Source organism: Vigna umbellata, chromosome 7, assembly GCF_029865625.1.
Source record: "Vigna umbellata cultivar VRB3 chromosome 7, Vumbellata_1.0, whole genome shotgun sequence".
Taxonomy (NCBI): domain Eukaryota; kingdom Viridiplantae; phylum Streptophyta; class Magnoliopsida; order Fabales; family Fabaceae; genus Vigna; species Vigna umbellata.
In genome coordinates, this window is record NC_142171.1 from 23602330 (window position 1) to 23620867 (window position 18538).

Genomic DNA, 18538 nt, shown 5'->3' on the forward strand with positions numbered 1-18538 from the left:
GTGTGCTCTGAAACCCCGGTGTGCCAATTTTGGTGGGACGTGTACGAGTGGAAAGGGAGAACAATGGATACCCTTTTCGTCTTCCTTCTTCCATGAAGAACACACTTTGTTGCTATTAATGGTATGAGAAACTAAATTTAATAACTCCCTTTTTACTCCCTGTCTTATGTACAAGTGTTTAATAATTTACTGTAAGTAATCTGAATGCTGTTTTAATTTTTTAAGAGTAGATAATCCTGATAATGGTGGGTTAATACTAAAGGGAATTTCTCTGAAATAGAGTCTGATACCATCTTATTAACTTGTTTAAATTTTACTCAATCTTATCTTGTAAGATAGATTTACACTCACTTCTATATTATTATAATTTGACTAGGATAACTTTGTTTAAGCAGCATGATTTTAGTGTTCATCAAACCATTCCATTGTTGATAAGAATGCAAATATTTGTTACAGTGATAACACTCCACTGATGGCTGCACTGGGATTAGGTAGAAAAGGGATAGATCAGAAAATGACCTCTTTTCTTTGTTTTGGTTGTGTTTTTTTGACATTTCTAGTTCTGTATATAGCACCCTTTTGATGAGCACGCTTATCCACCACCATAATTGGAAGGGCAACCAGTTACATACTCTGCATCCACCCTAAAACCAGTGTAAACTGATATACATAGGAAAGGTTGTTGCTTACGTGATATTAAAGATTTTACCATTATCACTCTATAAAGGTGAGTTTTGGTCCATTTGGGATGGATTTCATCCTCAAACGGATCTACTCATAAAGGTAACAATAAAATTCAGTAATGGAATCAATTAACATCATTTTGTGCAAGTCATCCAACAAGGAAATCCATTTCACTACACACCATATTTGTTGATCTTTCTTGAAAAACTTGAGATAAGTAGCCTCGCTTTAATTTACATTTTGGAAATTGATTTTAGAAGATTTTAATTCTCAAGTATCTTTGAAAAAAAATATTATTACTCAGATATAATTATTAAATATGACTTTTAAAGTAATTATCAGGAATCTAAATAATAATTTTAAAAAATATTTTTATTTTTTAAAAACTAAATCAATAAAAAAAAAGTGTGAAATATGTCGCATAGTACTAGTGGAACATGACAGCTTTTACATTTGGCTATTCCAAGGCATTGGCATGCAAGGACTATAAATGAATAAGATAGAGAGATCAACATGTCAACCAAAATGTTCCTCTCTTAGTATAGTTGATACAATGAAACTTGTAATTGAGAATAACCATTCAAATATGGGAACCTGGATATATAAAGTATAAACTGACAACAATATATTCTAACATAACTCTGCACCCACTCACTAAATAGATTTATGTTAGAGATATTATTGAAAAAACAGTGAAGGGTTTAGAATAGACTCTTTAATTGACTCCATGATCAAGAAAGTCCTTCCAATTAGTTGTGTTTGCCTTAGTTAATGAATTAAAAACTAACACTCTTAATTTAGCTGCAGAATATTAATTGCTTGATGCCTTATTTCTCGATAATAAATAGTACATACTTTTATTCTGTGAGAGCTTGAGCCTTCAACCAACCCTTTTTGATAGTTTGTTCAACCATGACTTTCTGATGTGTGTGATGTATTACTACAAATGTACCCCCATTTAGGATAAGCATTTTTTTTATTACATGTTTTTGGTATAAATCGTGGTAAGAGAAAATGACTTCATTATAGTCAAAGTAGAAGTAGTAAGTTATGGTGACAACAGCAGAAAAAGTGAAACTCTGGACTATGATATGCTTTCCATAGTGAAGTCATGGACACTAGACGATTTCAATTTTTTGTTTTGGCATCAGAAGTCGTGTGTGTTGAGAATACGATTTGTAAGATGAAGTTGTGACCAATAGACGATTTTGAATTGTTAATTTTCATTTAAAAGTCATGGTGTGAAGAACACGGTTTTGGCATGGAAGCTGTTATCTATGGATATTGTTTTTTTCTTTTAAGTAAGGATCTATAAATGGTATTTTTTTTTTTTTTCAAAAGACTACCAACAAAACTTACAAGACCAAAATGTGACAAAGGCTCTCATAGATAAATTATTTTCTACTTATTTGTAATAAAACAATTATTCTATAAATTTACATTATTATTATTATTCTATGAATTTAAATTGTTCTTTAGTTATACCATATACCTCCATTCATTACATCTTTTCCTTTTAATTCTTTTTAAAAAACAAAACAAAGTACCTCGTATTCATAGATCACGATTTTCATGCTAAAAATGTGTCTCCAACACCATGACTTTCAATTGGAAATTAACAATTGAAAATCGTTCCAATTGATCACGACTTCATCTTACATTAGTATTCACAACACACTGACTTATGATGGAAAAAAAAATGTAAATCATTTTAGTATCTATGATTTCATTGAGGAAAGCTTAACTTTGAAACACAATTTCATTTTTTCCTGCGATTGTTGTCACCATAGTCCACAAATTCTGCTTTGACTATAATAATGTCGCTTCTTCATGCCACGACTTACATATGTAATAAAAAAAATTGTATATTTTGATATTTAAAAAAAAAGTACACCAAATGGATACATTTGCCTAACATTAGGCTTTATATCGAAGTCCCTTATGAAAGGATCCGTTCTTGCATCTTGTAGCTGTTGAACTTGAATTAGGGTCTTTAATTGCTTGAGGCATAGGTTGTTGGCCATTCATCTCTTTTCTTGCATGGCTGAAGTTGAGGTTGAAGACCTATTTGACAGTGATGGATGGTAAGATAGAAAAGTCATGAACCAACTTATGTCAAACTCAATGTAGTTCAAACTTGTAAGAAAAAGAGTGTTGGACAAAGATGCACTTCATTTCTTTGCTCATTCAACTCACTTGTTTCTTAAACCTGACTAGAAGTGCCTTATGTGGAGAGATGAAGTTAATTAAGATTAGTATGCTCTGTTCACCCAATATTTAATTTCCATGATATATTTTTTATTTGAATTACCTTTAGAAGATACTGGATGGGATAAAAAAACATATACGTATATATAATATTATCTATAAAAAATAAAATATTAAGAAGTTTACTTTATTATTAATATTTATTTTACTTACATGTATTCAAAATGTTTGATTTTTAATCACTTCATATTGTTATATATATATATATATATATATATATATATATATATATATATATATATATTATTGTCGCATTACATAGAACCTATTTTAGTTAATTTACTATTTTATCTTTTTATTTTATTTTTAAACTGATTTGCCTTAAAAAATAAAATGTATTTCTATATTATTTTTTTATTTTTAATTTTTTCTTTTATAATTTGTAAGTATTTGATAATTTAATAAAATTAAGTTTAGAAAAATATACTTAACTTTTATTTCTTAAAATAATATTATTTAAAAATAATATATATTTATTAATAATTCAAATTGTTTATACTACTATATAAACAATTGTTTTCTTAACCAATTATTTTAGTCTTTTATTTGCTTTTAACTGATTTATCATAAAAAGATAATTATATTTCAACTACCATATAAAGAATTGTTTCTCTAACGAATTATTTTACTCTTTTATCAATTTAATTTGTTTTAGAGAATTATATTTCAATTCTATCATTTAATATTTAATAAATTATATTTAAGTTCTTAAATAGTATTATTAATTTTTTAAATTTAAAATCACCATATCAATTAGAAAATAATATATATTTATTAATAATACAAATTATTTACACCGTAAAAAAATTGTGATGTAATAATTTTATCACAAACAATTTTGAATAAAAAAAAATTTATATATCATTTTTATATTAAATTATTACAGAAATATTCTTATTTTTGAATATTCTTCATAATTTTATTATGTAAAAATTAAACTGATATTATTTAATAAAAAATTACCATAAATTATATATATATATATATATCAAATTTTGTATAAGATTTTAAATAATTATATTTGTAATAAAATAAATTAAAAATATTATACTTAACAATTTATTTCAAATCTTAAAATATATATTTATAGTAAAAAAATCACAGTTCTAAATATTGTAAATTTTATTTTATATTCATATAATTTATATTTTATTATTTCAAATTTTTTAAAATATAATATCAACATTCTTATTGTTAAATATTTTCTATATTTTTAGTATGTAAAAATTAAACTCATTACTTAAAAAAAAAAAAACTAACATTAATTATATATACCTAGAAATTGGTATAAAATTTTAAGTAATTTAGTAATCATATGTACCTATTGGTAAGAATTCAAGTAATTTAGTAATTTCTCTTCCTCTAGAGTGGTCTTTCTCTCTTTTTCATTGGTTTGGTGTAAGGGTATTCCAATACTTTACACTATTAATGAGTTGAATTTAGTAATGGTGAGGTGCAGGAAGTAAAATCTTAGAATGCCCAAGGCCCATTTTATGAACAAGGTCCTCATCAACAATTCTGCGTTGTAACATAGTGCATGAGTGGTAATATACAAACTTGTGAGTCAACTCCCCACTTTCCTCATTTTGTAGACTTGTAAAATTGCAAACACTTGTTATTGTAACTAGTTTGAGCCATGACTAAAACAAAAACAAGCTTCCTCTGTTGTGCCCTGAGCACACACATGATAGTTCAGTGAATGAAGTGTCACCGTATGAGAATAGAAACGATGATCCTTGAAAAGAATAAGTTGAGTTCAGTCAAAGTTGATCTCACACACAGACCTGCTGGTACTGAACACTTCTTCAGTGTCAGAAACAATGTCCTCAATAGTGAGGGGAAGTGCAGAGGAGAAGGTGAGTGTTGGCTTAACTTTTGGCACAGTAAGTGGTGGAGCCTCATGGTTCAGAATCTGGAGCACCCTTCTCATGGAAGGCCTCCCAGCAGTATCAGGGTTAGCACAACTCAATCCCAAGAGCAAAAGGATCCTCATTTCCTCTTCCTCAAATTCCCCATTCAACCTCTTATCAGCAGCTTCAATCACCTTTCCTTCAGAATGCAGCCCCCAAACCCACTCAATCAGATTCACCATTTTCGACCCTTCTCTCTCAATTGGCCTCCTTCCACAAGCCACTTCAAGCACAACCACCCCATAGCTGAAAACATCAGACTTGTCAGTGGCCTTTCCATACTGAAGATACTCAGGGGCAAGGTACCCCATTGTTCCAGCAGTCAAAGTGGACACAGGACTCTTATCATGATCCATCAGCTTTGCCAATCCAAAATCCCCCAACCTAGGATTCATGTTTCCATCCAGCAATATGTTTCCAGTCTTAATGTCCCTGTGAACCACTCTCCTCTCACACTCTTGGTGTAGGTAAACCAGTACAGAGGCCAACCCAACAGCAATGTTCACCCTGTGAGACCAACTCAGCAACCTCCCCACTTCAGGTTCCTTGTAAAGCATCTTGTCTAAACTTCCATTGGGCATAAACTCATACACCAGCAGTAACTCTCCCTTCTCAACACACCAACCTTGCAGCTGAACCAAATTCTTGTGCCGCAAACCGGCTATGATGGACAGTTCAGCCTGAAACTCTGTCTTCCCTTCGTGAGAGTGCCGCGACCTTTTCACTGCAGCAATGGTTCCGGAAGAGATAAAGAACGCCTTATACACCGTCCCAAAAGATCCGTGCCCAACAATCCTACTCGGATGAAACTCTCTTGTCGCAGACTTCAACTCTTTGTAATCGAACGCCCTAGGACATGCCACGAAACCATTCTCAAACTTTTCTTCTCTCCCACCCCTCGATCTCCGAACAAAAACATACCCCAAGACTGAAAAAACCACAAAGAAAGAGACCGATCCCGCAACAACCACACCAACGCCAACCCTCTTGCCATGCTTCTTGGAAGTAGAATTAGTGCTTGGACTAGAAACAGAAGCAGAACCACCAGAACCAGAACCAGAACCTGAACCCGAACCAGAAATAGGTACAGTTCCCATCACGGAAACGTTGTGAGGGTGCAACCTCGTTCTTGCGGGAGCACAAGCACTGTGAAAGGTCCAACTCTGGATTTGGTGAATCTCGGTAATTCCTTGGGTGGAAGCGGAGAATCCAATGTAGACGGGGTTTCTCAAGTGTTGAGAAAGATTGAACTTGACGGAGAGGACGGGGTCCACGGGTTTTGGAAGTGAATAGCTCAAGAAAACGGCGAGAGAAGTTCGACCGGCGTCGTAGTCGATCCATGCGATGATGGTGTTGCCGCTCTTGAGGTCGATGCCGTGCAAGATGGGGTCACCGGTTTTGAGGGACTTCATGGAGTCGACGTCGAAGCCGACATGGTTCTCGTTAGGGTCGCCGAAGCGGGGGTCCAAGTGCGTGTCGAACTCGACGGCGACGAAGGAGGAGGGGAGGCCGAGTGGAGCGGAGAGGGAGAGATTGGTGGAGGTGGTGTTCGGGGAGAGGAAAAAGGCAAGGCCGTCGCCGGAGGAGGCGGGGTTGAGGTTGTTGATGGAGAAGGTGAAGGTGGTGGAGAAGGAGGCGAAGGTGGCGGTTGGAGGGTGGAAGAGTGGGATGGGGTAGGCGTAGATGACGGCGCCGGTGCTGGAAGTGGATGCGACGTTTGTGAGTCTTACGACGCCGTTGCTCCATAAAAAGGAATCGCCTAGGAGGGTGATGTTGTTGTTGTCGAGGGTGAAAGAAGGGAAGTCGAAGCCGACGACGTTGTTTTGTGTGGCTGCCACCTCACATAGAGCGCCCAAGAAGAGCATGAAGATGAAGAAGACAACCATGCACATGCACGTGCCCATGCCTTCTCCAAGAATCAACAAGAATTCAATCAATCAATGGAAAAATATAACTTTATTTTTCTTATTTTCATCATAAACTACAACTTAAATACTTTTGCTAGCCTTCACCAAGTCATGCTTGGGTGGGTATGAAATTTCACTAATTAAATTTAACTCAAATTTATATTGTTTTCGTTTATTTCATTGGATTACTCATATATAGATTTTAGTTTTATTTAAGTAAAAAAATCGAATATATAATTTTATTAATTTCTAAAAATATATATTAAATCCTACTTTATTATTTTCATTTAATATTACTTTTAAAAGTTTGTTTTCATTCCCTAAGAGGCCTAAAGTATACGTTGGTGTAGAATAGGAAATAGCTTCATACACCCCCACAATTACTGTACACACCAAAAATAGGAAAAGACTTAAATATCTTTTACCAAACCTCCACACCATCATTGTTGCCATCAAAATTGTAGAGAACAAATGCGGAAAAACACTCAGCTTCGAAAAAATATTTCCAAAACATATATTTTATATTTTAGAAAGTTCTTTCTAAAATATATTTCAAGTAGGGGTGTTTCGAAATTTTCGTTTTTGGAAGGCATTATTAGTGATTATAAAATTTTATTTCAGAAATTTTCTTTCAAAAATTCTATTCTGAAAATATTGTGAAAAGTTTCCAAAACATGTAATTAGGAAGTCACTTTTATTTTGAAAATTTTATGGGATGTGGGAAGAAATTGTGGGGTGCAGGAAGTAAAAGGCTGTAAGATGATGGGCACGGAGAACTTTTTCAACATTGGGCCAGTGTCAGACTACGGGTATTTGTTGGCCCATCAATTGAATTCTATTGGAAAATAAAAAAGAAGAAGCGTGAAGTATGGTGTGAGCATGGAAATGGAATATTGGAATGTGGAATTTGACGCCTTCGTTGAAGGAACCAAATTCATGAAACAAAGAAAGAAAGTTTCATGAATTGTAGTATTTGTGTATTCGTTGGATGTTGAAATTAAGGAGCACTCTCACCTCCTCAAGCAACAAACCCAGGTTCCTTCTCTCTCTAATTTTAATTCTTTTCTTTATAATTCACTGCAATATCTTTTTACTTCTCCAATTACAATCACCGAGCAAATCCAAATTCACATTTCTCACTCTAATCCTTTAGCAAATCCACCCATTCTTCACTGCTTTTATATATTGTGTGACGCTAATTCTTCTATTGCTTCATCAACAGTCACCTGCACCTCATTCTCATCGAATTAAACTTGATTGAAAAGTACCGAGTTTGTGGATTAGCTGTTAATGACCGGTTTGTCTCTGCTTTCTCATTTTCTTTTTCTAGCTTGAAACTGCTTCTCTTCACGTTTAGCTGAATAAAAACACATGTTGTATTCTGTTTAGAGCTTGAAACTGGAATTTCATGTTCACTTAAACAAGGAAAAAACTAGTTGTTTGCTTCTTCTTTTTTTATTACAGCAATGATATGATATTTTAATGGCTTCAGGTCATGGATGTTCCACTGCCACTGGATAAATTGGCTTTAAATTTGATTAATAATGAACCCGCCCCTGGAAACACTAGCAAGTATGTTCCTTTATTATTTATTATATATTTATCATGGGTAATTTTGTGGGGTGTTTTCTATTGACCTAATAATGATTTATGACATTCATTCTCTCTTTCCCAATAAAACAGCAACAAGATATACGTAATTCTGGTTGCAACTGGAAGCTTTAATCCACCTACTTTCATGCATTTACGGATGTTTGGTGAGTTGGATTTAAAGCTCAGATTCTTTCCTTTGTTCTCATCTCTTGCACGGTAGAAAATTGTTGTTCCTCTACCTTGAGACATTCATACTGCTTTCGTACTTATGAAACTCATATCTGAATAATTTTAACTCCTTCCACTCCTTTGAAATAAAGAAAAGATGGCATCTTGACTGTACCTTCACTCTTGAAAGTATTGATAATGGAAAAATGGATATTTTTCTTTTTTTCTGTTGAGTGTAGAAGAATTTGGGGGGAGGGGTATTAAGATCTCATATACATCATAAATGTTCATTGGTATCTCAGTACTGTAATAGCCATAAGTGCATGAAATGAGGATGATAGTATATTATATGATCAGAATATTCCCTCACATTTAATTTTTCATTTATTTTCTGATTGTCTGATCTTTTTCTAAAAAAAAATAATTGTGGATGTTATCCTCAGAGCTTGCGAGAGATGCGTTGAATTCAAACGGCTACTGTGTAATTGGAGGTTACTTGTCTCCTGTGAATGATTCATACAAGAAAAAGGTATGTTGTTATCGAGCAAGGAGAGAAAAAGATTATCCATTTATTATATTAAAGCTTGCGAGACTGTAAAACTTGTTAGCAAATTAAATGATTGAATAAAGTAAAACATAGCTCGGGGGAAAACTATTATCGAGAGTCAGTTAGCAATCTGTTTGAGATTTAAAACACAACTTTTAATTTACTTTCTCAGCAAAGAGATCAAATCGTATGTTAAGTGTTGCTATTAGTTTCACTGCCCCATGTTGGTCTAATTGAATTTCGCTTGTATGCTTGTGTAGGGCCTAATATCTGCTAAACATCGAATACAATTATGCCATTTAGCCTGCAAAAGTTCAGATTTTGTAATGGTTGATCAATGGGAGGTAATATCGGCTAGATTGCGCATGTCTTTCAATTCCCTTTGAATGTGAAGAGAATTTGAGAGACAGTGCTTTGATGTCAATTTGTTGCAAGAAATATTTTACTCTCTCGACCTTATTTCTTAATACTTTGCATTTATATCTGGCTATAAACTGCTACAGGCAAGTCAGAGCACGTATCAACGCTCTTTAACTGTTCTCTCCAGAGTCTACAATTCTGTTTGTGAGACAGGGTTGGTATCCAGAGGTATGCTCGACAAAAAAGCCTTTAATGAAATCATATTAGTCTAATTGCCATCTCAAAGGGAAGAAGTGACTCTGAAACAACTATCCTCGATGAACTTCTTCCCAAACACTTCTAAGAGAAGAAAGTAAGAAGAAAAAATGAAATAGGCTTCTTGATAAATTAAAATTAACTTGTACATAAATTAGTTAATAGAAACTTTCTCATGTGACCACCTCCAAAATCAGATTTTTAAGTTATGCATAAGCAAGTTTTAGCTTATGAAAAAAAAATTATATTTTCTAGAAGGGTTAGTAAAGAAGTTTACCCAAACATATCCCTAATCCCTTGTAAGAATGAAATACCAGTCACATTTATGTTAATCCCTACTGCTGAAGAACTTGAAAAAAATTGGTTCTAAGGATTTGGTGCTGGAATACTTTGTGATTTAAATAATTAATACATGGATTTTAATTTTTGGATATATCTTGTGCAATTTCTTGGTGCAATGTAGATGCATGATTGGATGGGCAACTTGGTTCTGTATGGTGCCAAAGCCTTCAATCATTGCATATCATCTATCCCATATGTTCATCAATTTAAATGTTACTTGGTCTAAAAGGAACATTTATAGTTCGCTTCATCAAACAAAAATGCGGTGTTGGGCTTTCATTTCTTTCTACACAGGTTTATGACAATGTTATAACAATACAATAACTTGGGTTTATATTGATTAGTGTAGAATCCCTCAAGGTCATGCTTCTCTGTGGTTCTGATCTCCTTCATTCTTTTGGCATTCCTGGATTCTGGATTCCTGACCAGGTACTTATGCATTCAACATAATAGAAAAATATAATATTGTTTATCACATATTAGTTTAACATGGAGTTATTTGACAATTCTTGGAACAAGACTCTGCCCCTCCTCATAATTTTGGTGAATGAGTCTTAAATGGTTGTGGAATTCAAATTCAATGGAATTAGATTGATTTTGTGGTGTTTTTTTTTAGAAATGACAAGCTTATTGTGTCAAAACTTCTTCCCATGTAGACACGAAGCATGGGTGAAATATATATCAGGAGTGTCAAACTAATGAATTGGATACATTTTGAATTGAAATAGATAATCATTAATCCATCTACGACCCTTTAAAAATGCTTTAAACAAATCCAATCCATCCGTAACTCACAATAAAAAAGTTCCAACAATCCATTACATTTTTATCTAAATATTTTTTATAAAATAAAGTTTAATAGTTATACCCCAAATACCATAAACTGAATATTTGTTTCATAAAGAAAGTACTGAACTTGGAGCAATTGAACCACTTGATATTAAATGCATTGCAAAATATCAATCCAACAAAAAATGGTGATGTAGTTCAGCTAATCTATTTATTTTATTTTTATAACTGAATGGATAAAAAGATTTATGATAATGGATTGGATGACTAGTGGATAAACAGAATTGCCGCATATGTTACAGACTACTGATTTGACAGGTTGTGGAAACAATGAACTATAATTTTGTCAATGTGCTTTAGGTTCAATATATATGCAAAGATTACGGAGTAGTATGCATTAGCAGAGAAGGACAAGACATTCAGAAAATTATATCTGAAAATGAAATTCTGAATGAGAATAAGGTATTTCACATTCCGAGCTTGACCTATTTCTATTTCCCTGTGTGTTTAAAAGAAAATGTGGTTTATCAAGTTGGACATTTCCAAATATCTGTTTATTTTGTATTTGTATTTAACCATATCAAGGTCAAATTTTGATGTACTATTTACAAAGGCGTGTGGATCAACTCCGGGACCTAACTTTAGTGTTTGTCTTTGGGTTTTGCTATGCTTTTATAATGAACAAGAATGATTTGGTTTGCTACTCAGCTTTTATGCATATTTAAATTTTCCTCTGCAATTTTTTTAGGTTAATATCAAAGTGGTGGATGAACTTGTACCAAATCAAATCAGTTCAACCAGAGTAAGGTAATGCTATGACCTTGGTTACTTTCAAGAGTTACTGGACGATAATTTAAAAAAGGGAGACGTAGTTCATATTTCAATGTCATTTTTACCATTCAGGGATTGCATTGCAAGAGGATTATCAATAAAATACCTTACTGCTGATGAAGTGATTGACTATATCAGAGAGCAACAATTATACTTAAATGAGAAGTAATTATTATTGTTTTTCATTACACTCTGTATGACATATGCATCTTTGCACGAGCCATTTTCAATGAAGAAATAATTTTGTATTGTAATTTGCGGAAAAATAAAATGACTATATTTATATAATCAATTGCAAGTACTCAGTCTGAACTGCGAGTGAATAAGCCTTGTTAGTATGACAAGCAAATGTACAATTCTGTAACTCAAGATTATTGCTATAATTTCCTACTTATTTTTCTCTTAAACTCTTCCAAAGTTTGTTACTGTGAATTGTTTTGTGAGTCCGAGATATTTCTGGTTCGAGTCTTTGAATTTTATTTAAAAGCTTAATATATCAGTAAATATTTTATATCTTCAAATATTGAATTCATGTTTACATGCTTAAATAACAACTATTTATCAATTGATATTGCTAGTTGTGTATAAAGGTTTTATAGTTAAAAACATGTTAAATATCACTTATGGAGTATCATATGTACTGGTTATATTAACCTGTTAATTGAAGTATGAATCCAAAGATTAGATGCTGATGAAAAAATTAACCTGAAAATACGATTAAATATACTAATTCTCAGATACATTTTGACAAAATGTTACATTTTTTTAACACGAGCATTGAAAATCCGAAAATAAATACTATAAAGTAGCATGACTCTTTTACATATCAGAATATATATATAACCAAAACCCATATAATATTCAACCACATCATAAATCCATAAATGCAAACCTTAGATCGTTGTTGTTCGGTAACATCTATCAAAGGAGTTGTCAAGAGTAAAAGAAGCAACGTGATCATCCTACTAAACTACTACTACATCTATTGTTATAGATTTTGCACAATTTAAAAAAAATGACAAAATTATAATATATATACATATAAGAATATAAATTTTATCTTATAAAAATATTTTTTGTAAATTATAATATGTACAAATTTAAAATTTTATAAGAGATAAAACACATTTTTCCTTAATTTTTACAACTAAATCTGAAATTTAACTTGATTAAATTATTCCATTTCTTTTATTTTTTATTTAGTTTTCACAAGTTAACTTGAAAATATTTTTGATTTATTTAATCAGTATTAAATTTATTAAATATTTTTTCCTTCTCAATAAAAAATATTATAAACAAAAAATTGTAAAATGAATTAATGGGATATATAAATGTGAGAAATGGATAATGAATTAAATATATTTTTAATCATTAATTTCTCCTTTAAAACTTCTATCAACTAATGACATTAAAAATTTGTTAATTAACGTGTGTAAAGACGTTCCACCATGGACAATTACAATTTATAATTTGAAATTACTTTTCCAATAAATTAAATTTTTTTAAAACTAATTATTTTGGAGAATATGCAGGTATATGTTTAACATTTGCCGAAAAGTCATTCAAAGGCCAGTGCGATTAGGTCTGGAAAGAAGAGGGAGACAGGTCGTTCTCATCATCCAACAAAATTACATTTTGCAGGATAAGAACAGATAGCAGAAGAAATAACATGTGACAAACGCATAAATTAAGCATTACGAGACATTTTAATTCCGACCAAAATCTTTATGAACAAGCACAATATATGACCGCAATCTACATGTTTTGTCCCCCAACATTCTTGGTCCCAAAACAGAGTGAAAAATAGTGAATACTGCTTTTTTTTCACAAGTCTCTGAAGTTCAATAAATTTCTCTACTTCAAGAGACAGTTTCTTGATAAAAAAAAATTCGCCTTATACACTCATCATGGTGAGGAATTCCATCATGAATGGTAGGGCAGCATTTACCTAAGATGAAAATAACAAGGTCTAAAAGAAGTCTTAAAGATAGAAAAAGAAGAAGTGAAAGAAAAAGGTTGCAACTTTATCAATATGTTAGCACAAAGTCATGCAAAGTGGAGGACATTAATGTGTGTTAGTTCAATAATGTGATGACAAATGTGCTGCCACCATATCCTATGTGTAGAATAAAAAAAACGAAAGATCCAAAACTGCATTAAAAAGGTGCCTGCTTGCAAATGAAAACAGCAAATGGAGAACACTCTTTTCCTCTAAAGCTTTTGTAAGTTTATCATTGCAATCTCCATCATTGCTTCTTATAAATGAATTTTCTTAGTTTAAAGCAAGTAAAACATTAAGCTTTAGAGAAGATGTTTGAAGCAGAGTTTCTGGGAGTTGTAGTTACAGCCCTTTGCTTATTATCAGAGTCCAAATTTGACCTTAAAACTCATGGGGATGCATTAGCTGATGCCATTCCAACCCCAACTACTTCTTGTGAGAACTGTCCACCCCTTTCTGGTTATCCTTCTTATGGAGGAGCATCACCACCACCTACTGGTTACTCTACATATGGTGTCCCTCCTCCTCCTCCTACTCCACCACCACCACACAAGACAGGAAAGGGCCAATCCAAGTGTCCTCCAGCTGCAAGTGTTCAGTGTTGCACCCCTCCAGCTCCTTACACTGTTGGTTATGGTTATGGCTATGGAACTCCAAATCCTTACTATGCCCCTCCTAATCCCTACACCTTCGTGCCTTATGGGAAAGGTCAAGGTCCTGCCTCTATGATTCTGCCATTTCTAACTCCTCTCATCACTCTTTTTTCTTCTTTTGTATTTTTCATCTAAATTTGACTGTTTTTTGTTGTTCATCGTTTTAGGATGATAGGAAAAATTAAGGATCGTTTTAGATAAAAAATCATAGGTCCTTTATTGTTGTATAATATCCGGTTGTTAATTTTAGATGCTGCTGTAATTACAAATAATGTAGTGTAAAATATTATGAAAAATATCTCTTCTATATTAATATGATTTCATCTAAATTTCGTACTGCAAAGAAAAAGAAAAGAAAAAACATTCACAGCTACTGTTATAATTAAGAATTAATTGAAATTTTGAGAATTACACCAATTATACGCATGTTTTACTATGTTTAAAGGGAGAAGAGAGGAAAGTACATGAGTAGGTATGGCACCAGACTAGCACCAAAAATGGAGATCAAACTAACCAGTGTTGTACGATTAAACATTAAAGAATTTAACTATACATAAATATATTTTTTTTAACTATTATCTAATAATAAATTGTCATGTACAACAAAAGTAAGATTAGTGTATACACACGTATAATTCTCATACAATAAAATTTGATGATGTTTTTTATTCATCCAAATATGTCTGGAGCTTATAATAATTCATCCAAACTACATAACCAACTAAATGAGTAAGAATTCCTCTGATATTAAAGATTAATTAAAAGCCACTTTATGTATAATTTCAAAAAAAATTATAAATCTTATTTTTGTTGTACATCAACGTGAAAAGGTTATATATCCCACTTGAGTGACATCTCGAACCTATTTGAGACAACAGATAACTAATTTAAGGGTTGTCAATCCTCAAGCCCTCCTAAAACTTGGGAAGAGTGATGGAACTTTACATTCACACATCGGAATTTATATTGCATGTAATACCTTTAGATTCTAAATGAAGATTCCTTAAACTCTCTAGGATTAACCTAATCCCACCACCTTCAAGCATTGACACCATCTTATATCACTCAGAAAAGCTTGTCATATAGGGTAAGGAACTAACCAAGTCTTGTCATAAATAATTAAGGAATTCTTACCACTTTCACATTCAAGTCGGGCTCACACTCCATCATGACCTTTCTACATGTGTTTGAGCTATAAAAGATAGAAGAGGATGGGTAAAATCCAAAAATTGTCTCACAGATTATCCTTTATCAAACAGAGGTGAGAAACTCATGAAATGTATTGAGATCTAGTATAGGGATCTGCGTAGTTCAATATTTACTAACTTTTCAAATAACAGCAACATAACAATTTGGTCAAGCTTTAACCAAAAATCAGAGAAAATTGGCATTAATAGTTTAATACCATCCACAGCTGCATGCTGCATTGCTATTTATGTATGCAGCAAACAATTTCTTTGGGTTGCCTTGCCTCCATCATATGTAGAAAAGCTTATCAAATGGATATACAAAAAATATGTACAGAAAAATATTCTAACATTATCAGAGTACCTTTATCTGTGCCTCTTCCACCCTTGTGCATAACCATTGTAAAAAAACACTACTCTGAAGTCTGAACTCTCAGATAGTTCAAACTAAAACCTAACAATGTAAGAACTAAGAAGTTAATGTGTCTTTGTGTGCGAGAAACGTGAAAGCTGAAAATCCATAAACATTCAGTAAATCCAGAGAGAAATAACATTGAATTCAATTAAAATGTAGAAAGGGAAGCTTCTCATCGTCTTGCAATAATCCAATCCCGATTTAGAAAGACATACTAGAATCCAGAAATGTAACAAACAACTAAAATTCGTGTCGCAGAAGGTTTCTAGGATAGCTATTTAGGAAGTGAAAAAGCAAACTTCTCCGCTGCCTAGGCTTAAGTTGCTTTGCTATACAAGTAAATTATGAATAATGGGTTGGTGATTCAAAGAACCTGCCTGTCAGCTGCCTCAGCAACAATGGGTAATCTGGGGATTTGACCCACCAAACACGAAGAAGAACCATAAATCAAGCACACCAAGAGGAAAAAGAAGACGGTGCTATCCAAACTCATCATCAAATCCAACCCCAACCCATCCCTGGGATTAAACCCTCTTTCCAAGAGGTCAGGGAAAATCAACAGCACATCAAGAACAATGGCTTGCATAGTGTTGAACCTCACATACCTACTGAAATTGGGGTTTCTCACCACAACAAAATAAAGGGTCAAAAACACTAGAAACCCATTAAAGGGGAAGCTCTTGAAAACTCTTATTGCAGGGACCAGTGGTTGAATAATGGCCTGAACAGGGTAGAACTGAGTGATTACATACTTTCCATACTGTATGCCATCGAAGAAAGGATAAAAGTAACAGAGTGCGGAAATTAAACGGTCAGGAACATCGGCAGAATCACTGCCATTGGATTTGGCCACTATAAGGCTTCTCAGTTGATGGGGTTTTCTCAATTTCTTTGGAAGAATGTTGAGTGTGAGAAAAGAGGGGTTGACGGAGGAATGCAGAAAGGTGGATTGAAGTGGTTTTTGTGAGAAGCTAGAAGCTACGGGGCAGAGGAAGGTGGAGGTGGCCATGTTCCGACCAAAGATTCGATTTTAGATACTGTGATGCCAAATGGGTATAGAAGATGAGGTGTGAGAAGAAGATGGACAAGGTTACATAACATCTCACAATCTTTCTTATTTCAACAACATTTCAAAAATATCTTTGGCTTGAGTTCGTGAAAAAAATTATAAATATCTTATCTCTTTGGTACAATAATAGAATTTTTTGTACAATAAACCTTAAACCTGAAATCAACTTGTATTTATAAAATATTTTTATATTATTGTAAGAAGATTTTTTCGTAAAATATTCATCAATTACAATTTTCCCATTTTAGAATGATTTAAATACCAAGAAAATTCCATTACGTTATAAATACTATAGCTTTTTTGTCTGATTTTAACCAAATGAGAATTAATAAGAATGGTGACATTCAAAAATAAAATAAAAATGCAAATAAACAAAAAATTATACTCTAATTATGGCTGTTTGCATATTAGATTGAATTGATTTTGAATAAAAGAATTGTCCACACAATTACTTTGATTTTCTTAATTCGTCTTTCCATCCATTTAATTTGAAACACTTCGTATCAGATCGTTTTCGGTTTAATCTTTACTTTTTGAAAAGAACATTAAACAAATAAATGATAAAATATGTAGCAAATTGTTTCAATATCAATCAGTCAGTTAAAAATTTGATTCTAGAGTTATAAATGGGATGAGATTGAATATTCAAAACTATAAGCTTTATTACATATTGATCATGGACCAACAATCCTTTTTAGTGTTATTATTGACATATTTTTATCTTTGTAAACTTATAGTTATTATTCTTATAATTTTTATTGATTATTTGTGTAATTTTTTAGTTTTTTATCTTTTTAACTAAAACATTCTATGATTTGAAAAATAAAAACAATTTGTAACTTTTTTCTTATTAATAAAACGCTAATTCTCATAATCAAAGAACACAACTGTTTTAACTTAAGTATTCTCCAATGTGCTTTAAATCAATAATGTTCTTATTTTTTGATATTAGTCTTTGATAAAAGACATGGTGCTTTAATAAAATAAAACCAATAGTATAAATCTACAAAATTTAATAATTATATTTACGTATTTTAATTCAAACAAATGATAAAAATATATAACTTCAGTTATTATTTTTTTCATAGTTAGATTCAAGTTGTATATTATAATTTTCCAAATATTCATAAAAACATTACTAATATTATAAAATGTTTCTTTTTTTTCAACTTTTATTGAATTGGATCTGTTTATAAACGTTCCAAAATATTTGATGAAAGGTTGATTAACTGAAGAAAATGCTAATAAACGCATGATTTGGGCTTTCAGGTGTAGATTTGGGCTTTCTGGGCTCGTAACAAACCGACGACAACTTCACTAGAAAACGCTGACCAAAAGTAAGGCAGAAAGAAAATAATGGAAGAAGCAAAACAAAGGTGGACATAAAGTAAAAGTGCCATTTTTCATTATAGCAGATATTTTGTGAGAATTGTGGTTTGAATTTGGCATTGAAGATGGAAATCATTGAGCAAACAGTGATGAGTTTAGTATGTTTTGTTGTTTACGTAGAGATGATTTGGAATGGGGGATGGGAGAAGAAAAAGGGATGTTTGAGAAATTG

The 18538-nt window shown here is 32.3% G+C and overlaps 2 protein-coding genes and 1 pseudogene across 2 annotated transcripts; 1 reads left to right on the forward strand and 2 right to left on the reverse strand.

Moving 5' to 3' along the window:
• Positions 1-4160: 4160 nt before the first annotated feature.
• LOC124844473 (putative L-type lectin-domain containing receptor kinase S.7 pseudogene) lies at positions 4161-7004 on the reverse strand (annotated as a pseudogene).
• A 191-nt stretch (positions 7005-7195) lies between these two features.
• Positions 7196-12061, forward strand: LOC124844480 (nicotinamide/nicotinic acid mononucleotide adenylyltransferase). Its single transcript, XM_088094686.1, has 11 exons — positions 7196-7804; positions 7992-8066; positions 8262-8341; positions 8453-8526; positions 8974-9059; positions 9338-9421; positions 9581-9665; positions 10384-10463; positions 11184-11285; positions 11572-11630; positions 11727-12061. The coding sequence occupies exons 3-11, from the start codon at positions 8265-8267 to the stop codon at positions 11821-11823; spliced, it is 744 nt and encodes a 247-aa protein (XP_087950812.1). The 5' UTR covers positions 7196-7804; positions 7992-8066; positions 8262-8264; the 3' UTR covers positions 11824-12061.
• Positions 12062-16029: 3968 nt separating this feature from the next.
• LOC148195498 (protein TIC 20-v, chloroplastic-like) lies at positions 16030-17011 on the reverse strand. The gene has a single exon (XM_088094687.1). It carries the CDS (start codon positions 16915-16917, stop codon positions 16273-16275), a length of 645 nt encoding a protein of 214 aa, XP_087950813.1. The 5' UTR covers positions 16918-17011; the 3' UTR covers positions 16030-16272.
• Positions 17012-18538: the final 1527 nt, after the last annotated feature.

What these genes read in the sequence shown, in the direction of transcription:
- LOC124844480 (XM_088094686.1), top strand. Translation starts at nt 8,265, where the DNA reads ATGGATGTTCCACTGCCACTGGATAAATTGGCTTTAAATTTGATTAAT. An exon ending in GCCCCTGGAAACACTAGCAA is followed by an intron (nt 8,342 to 8,452) that starts GTATGTTCCTTT and finishes CCAATAAAACAG; the next exon opens with CAACAAGATATACGTAATTC. An exon ending in AAATTCTGAATGAGAATAAG is followed by an intron (nt 11,286 to 11,571) that starts GTATTTCACATT and finishes CAATTTTTTTAG; the next exon opens with GTTAATATCAAAGTGGTGGA.
- LOC148195498 (XM_088094687.1), bottom strand. Translation starts at nt 16,917, where the DNA reads ATGGCCACCTCCACCTTCCTCTGCCCCGTAGCTTCTAGCTTCTCACAA.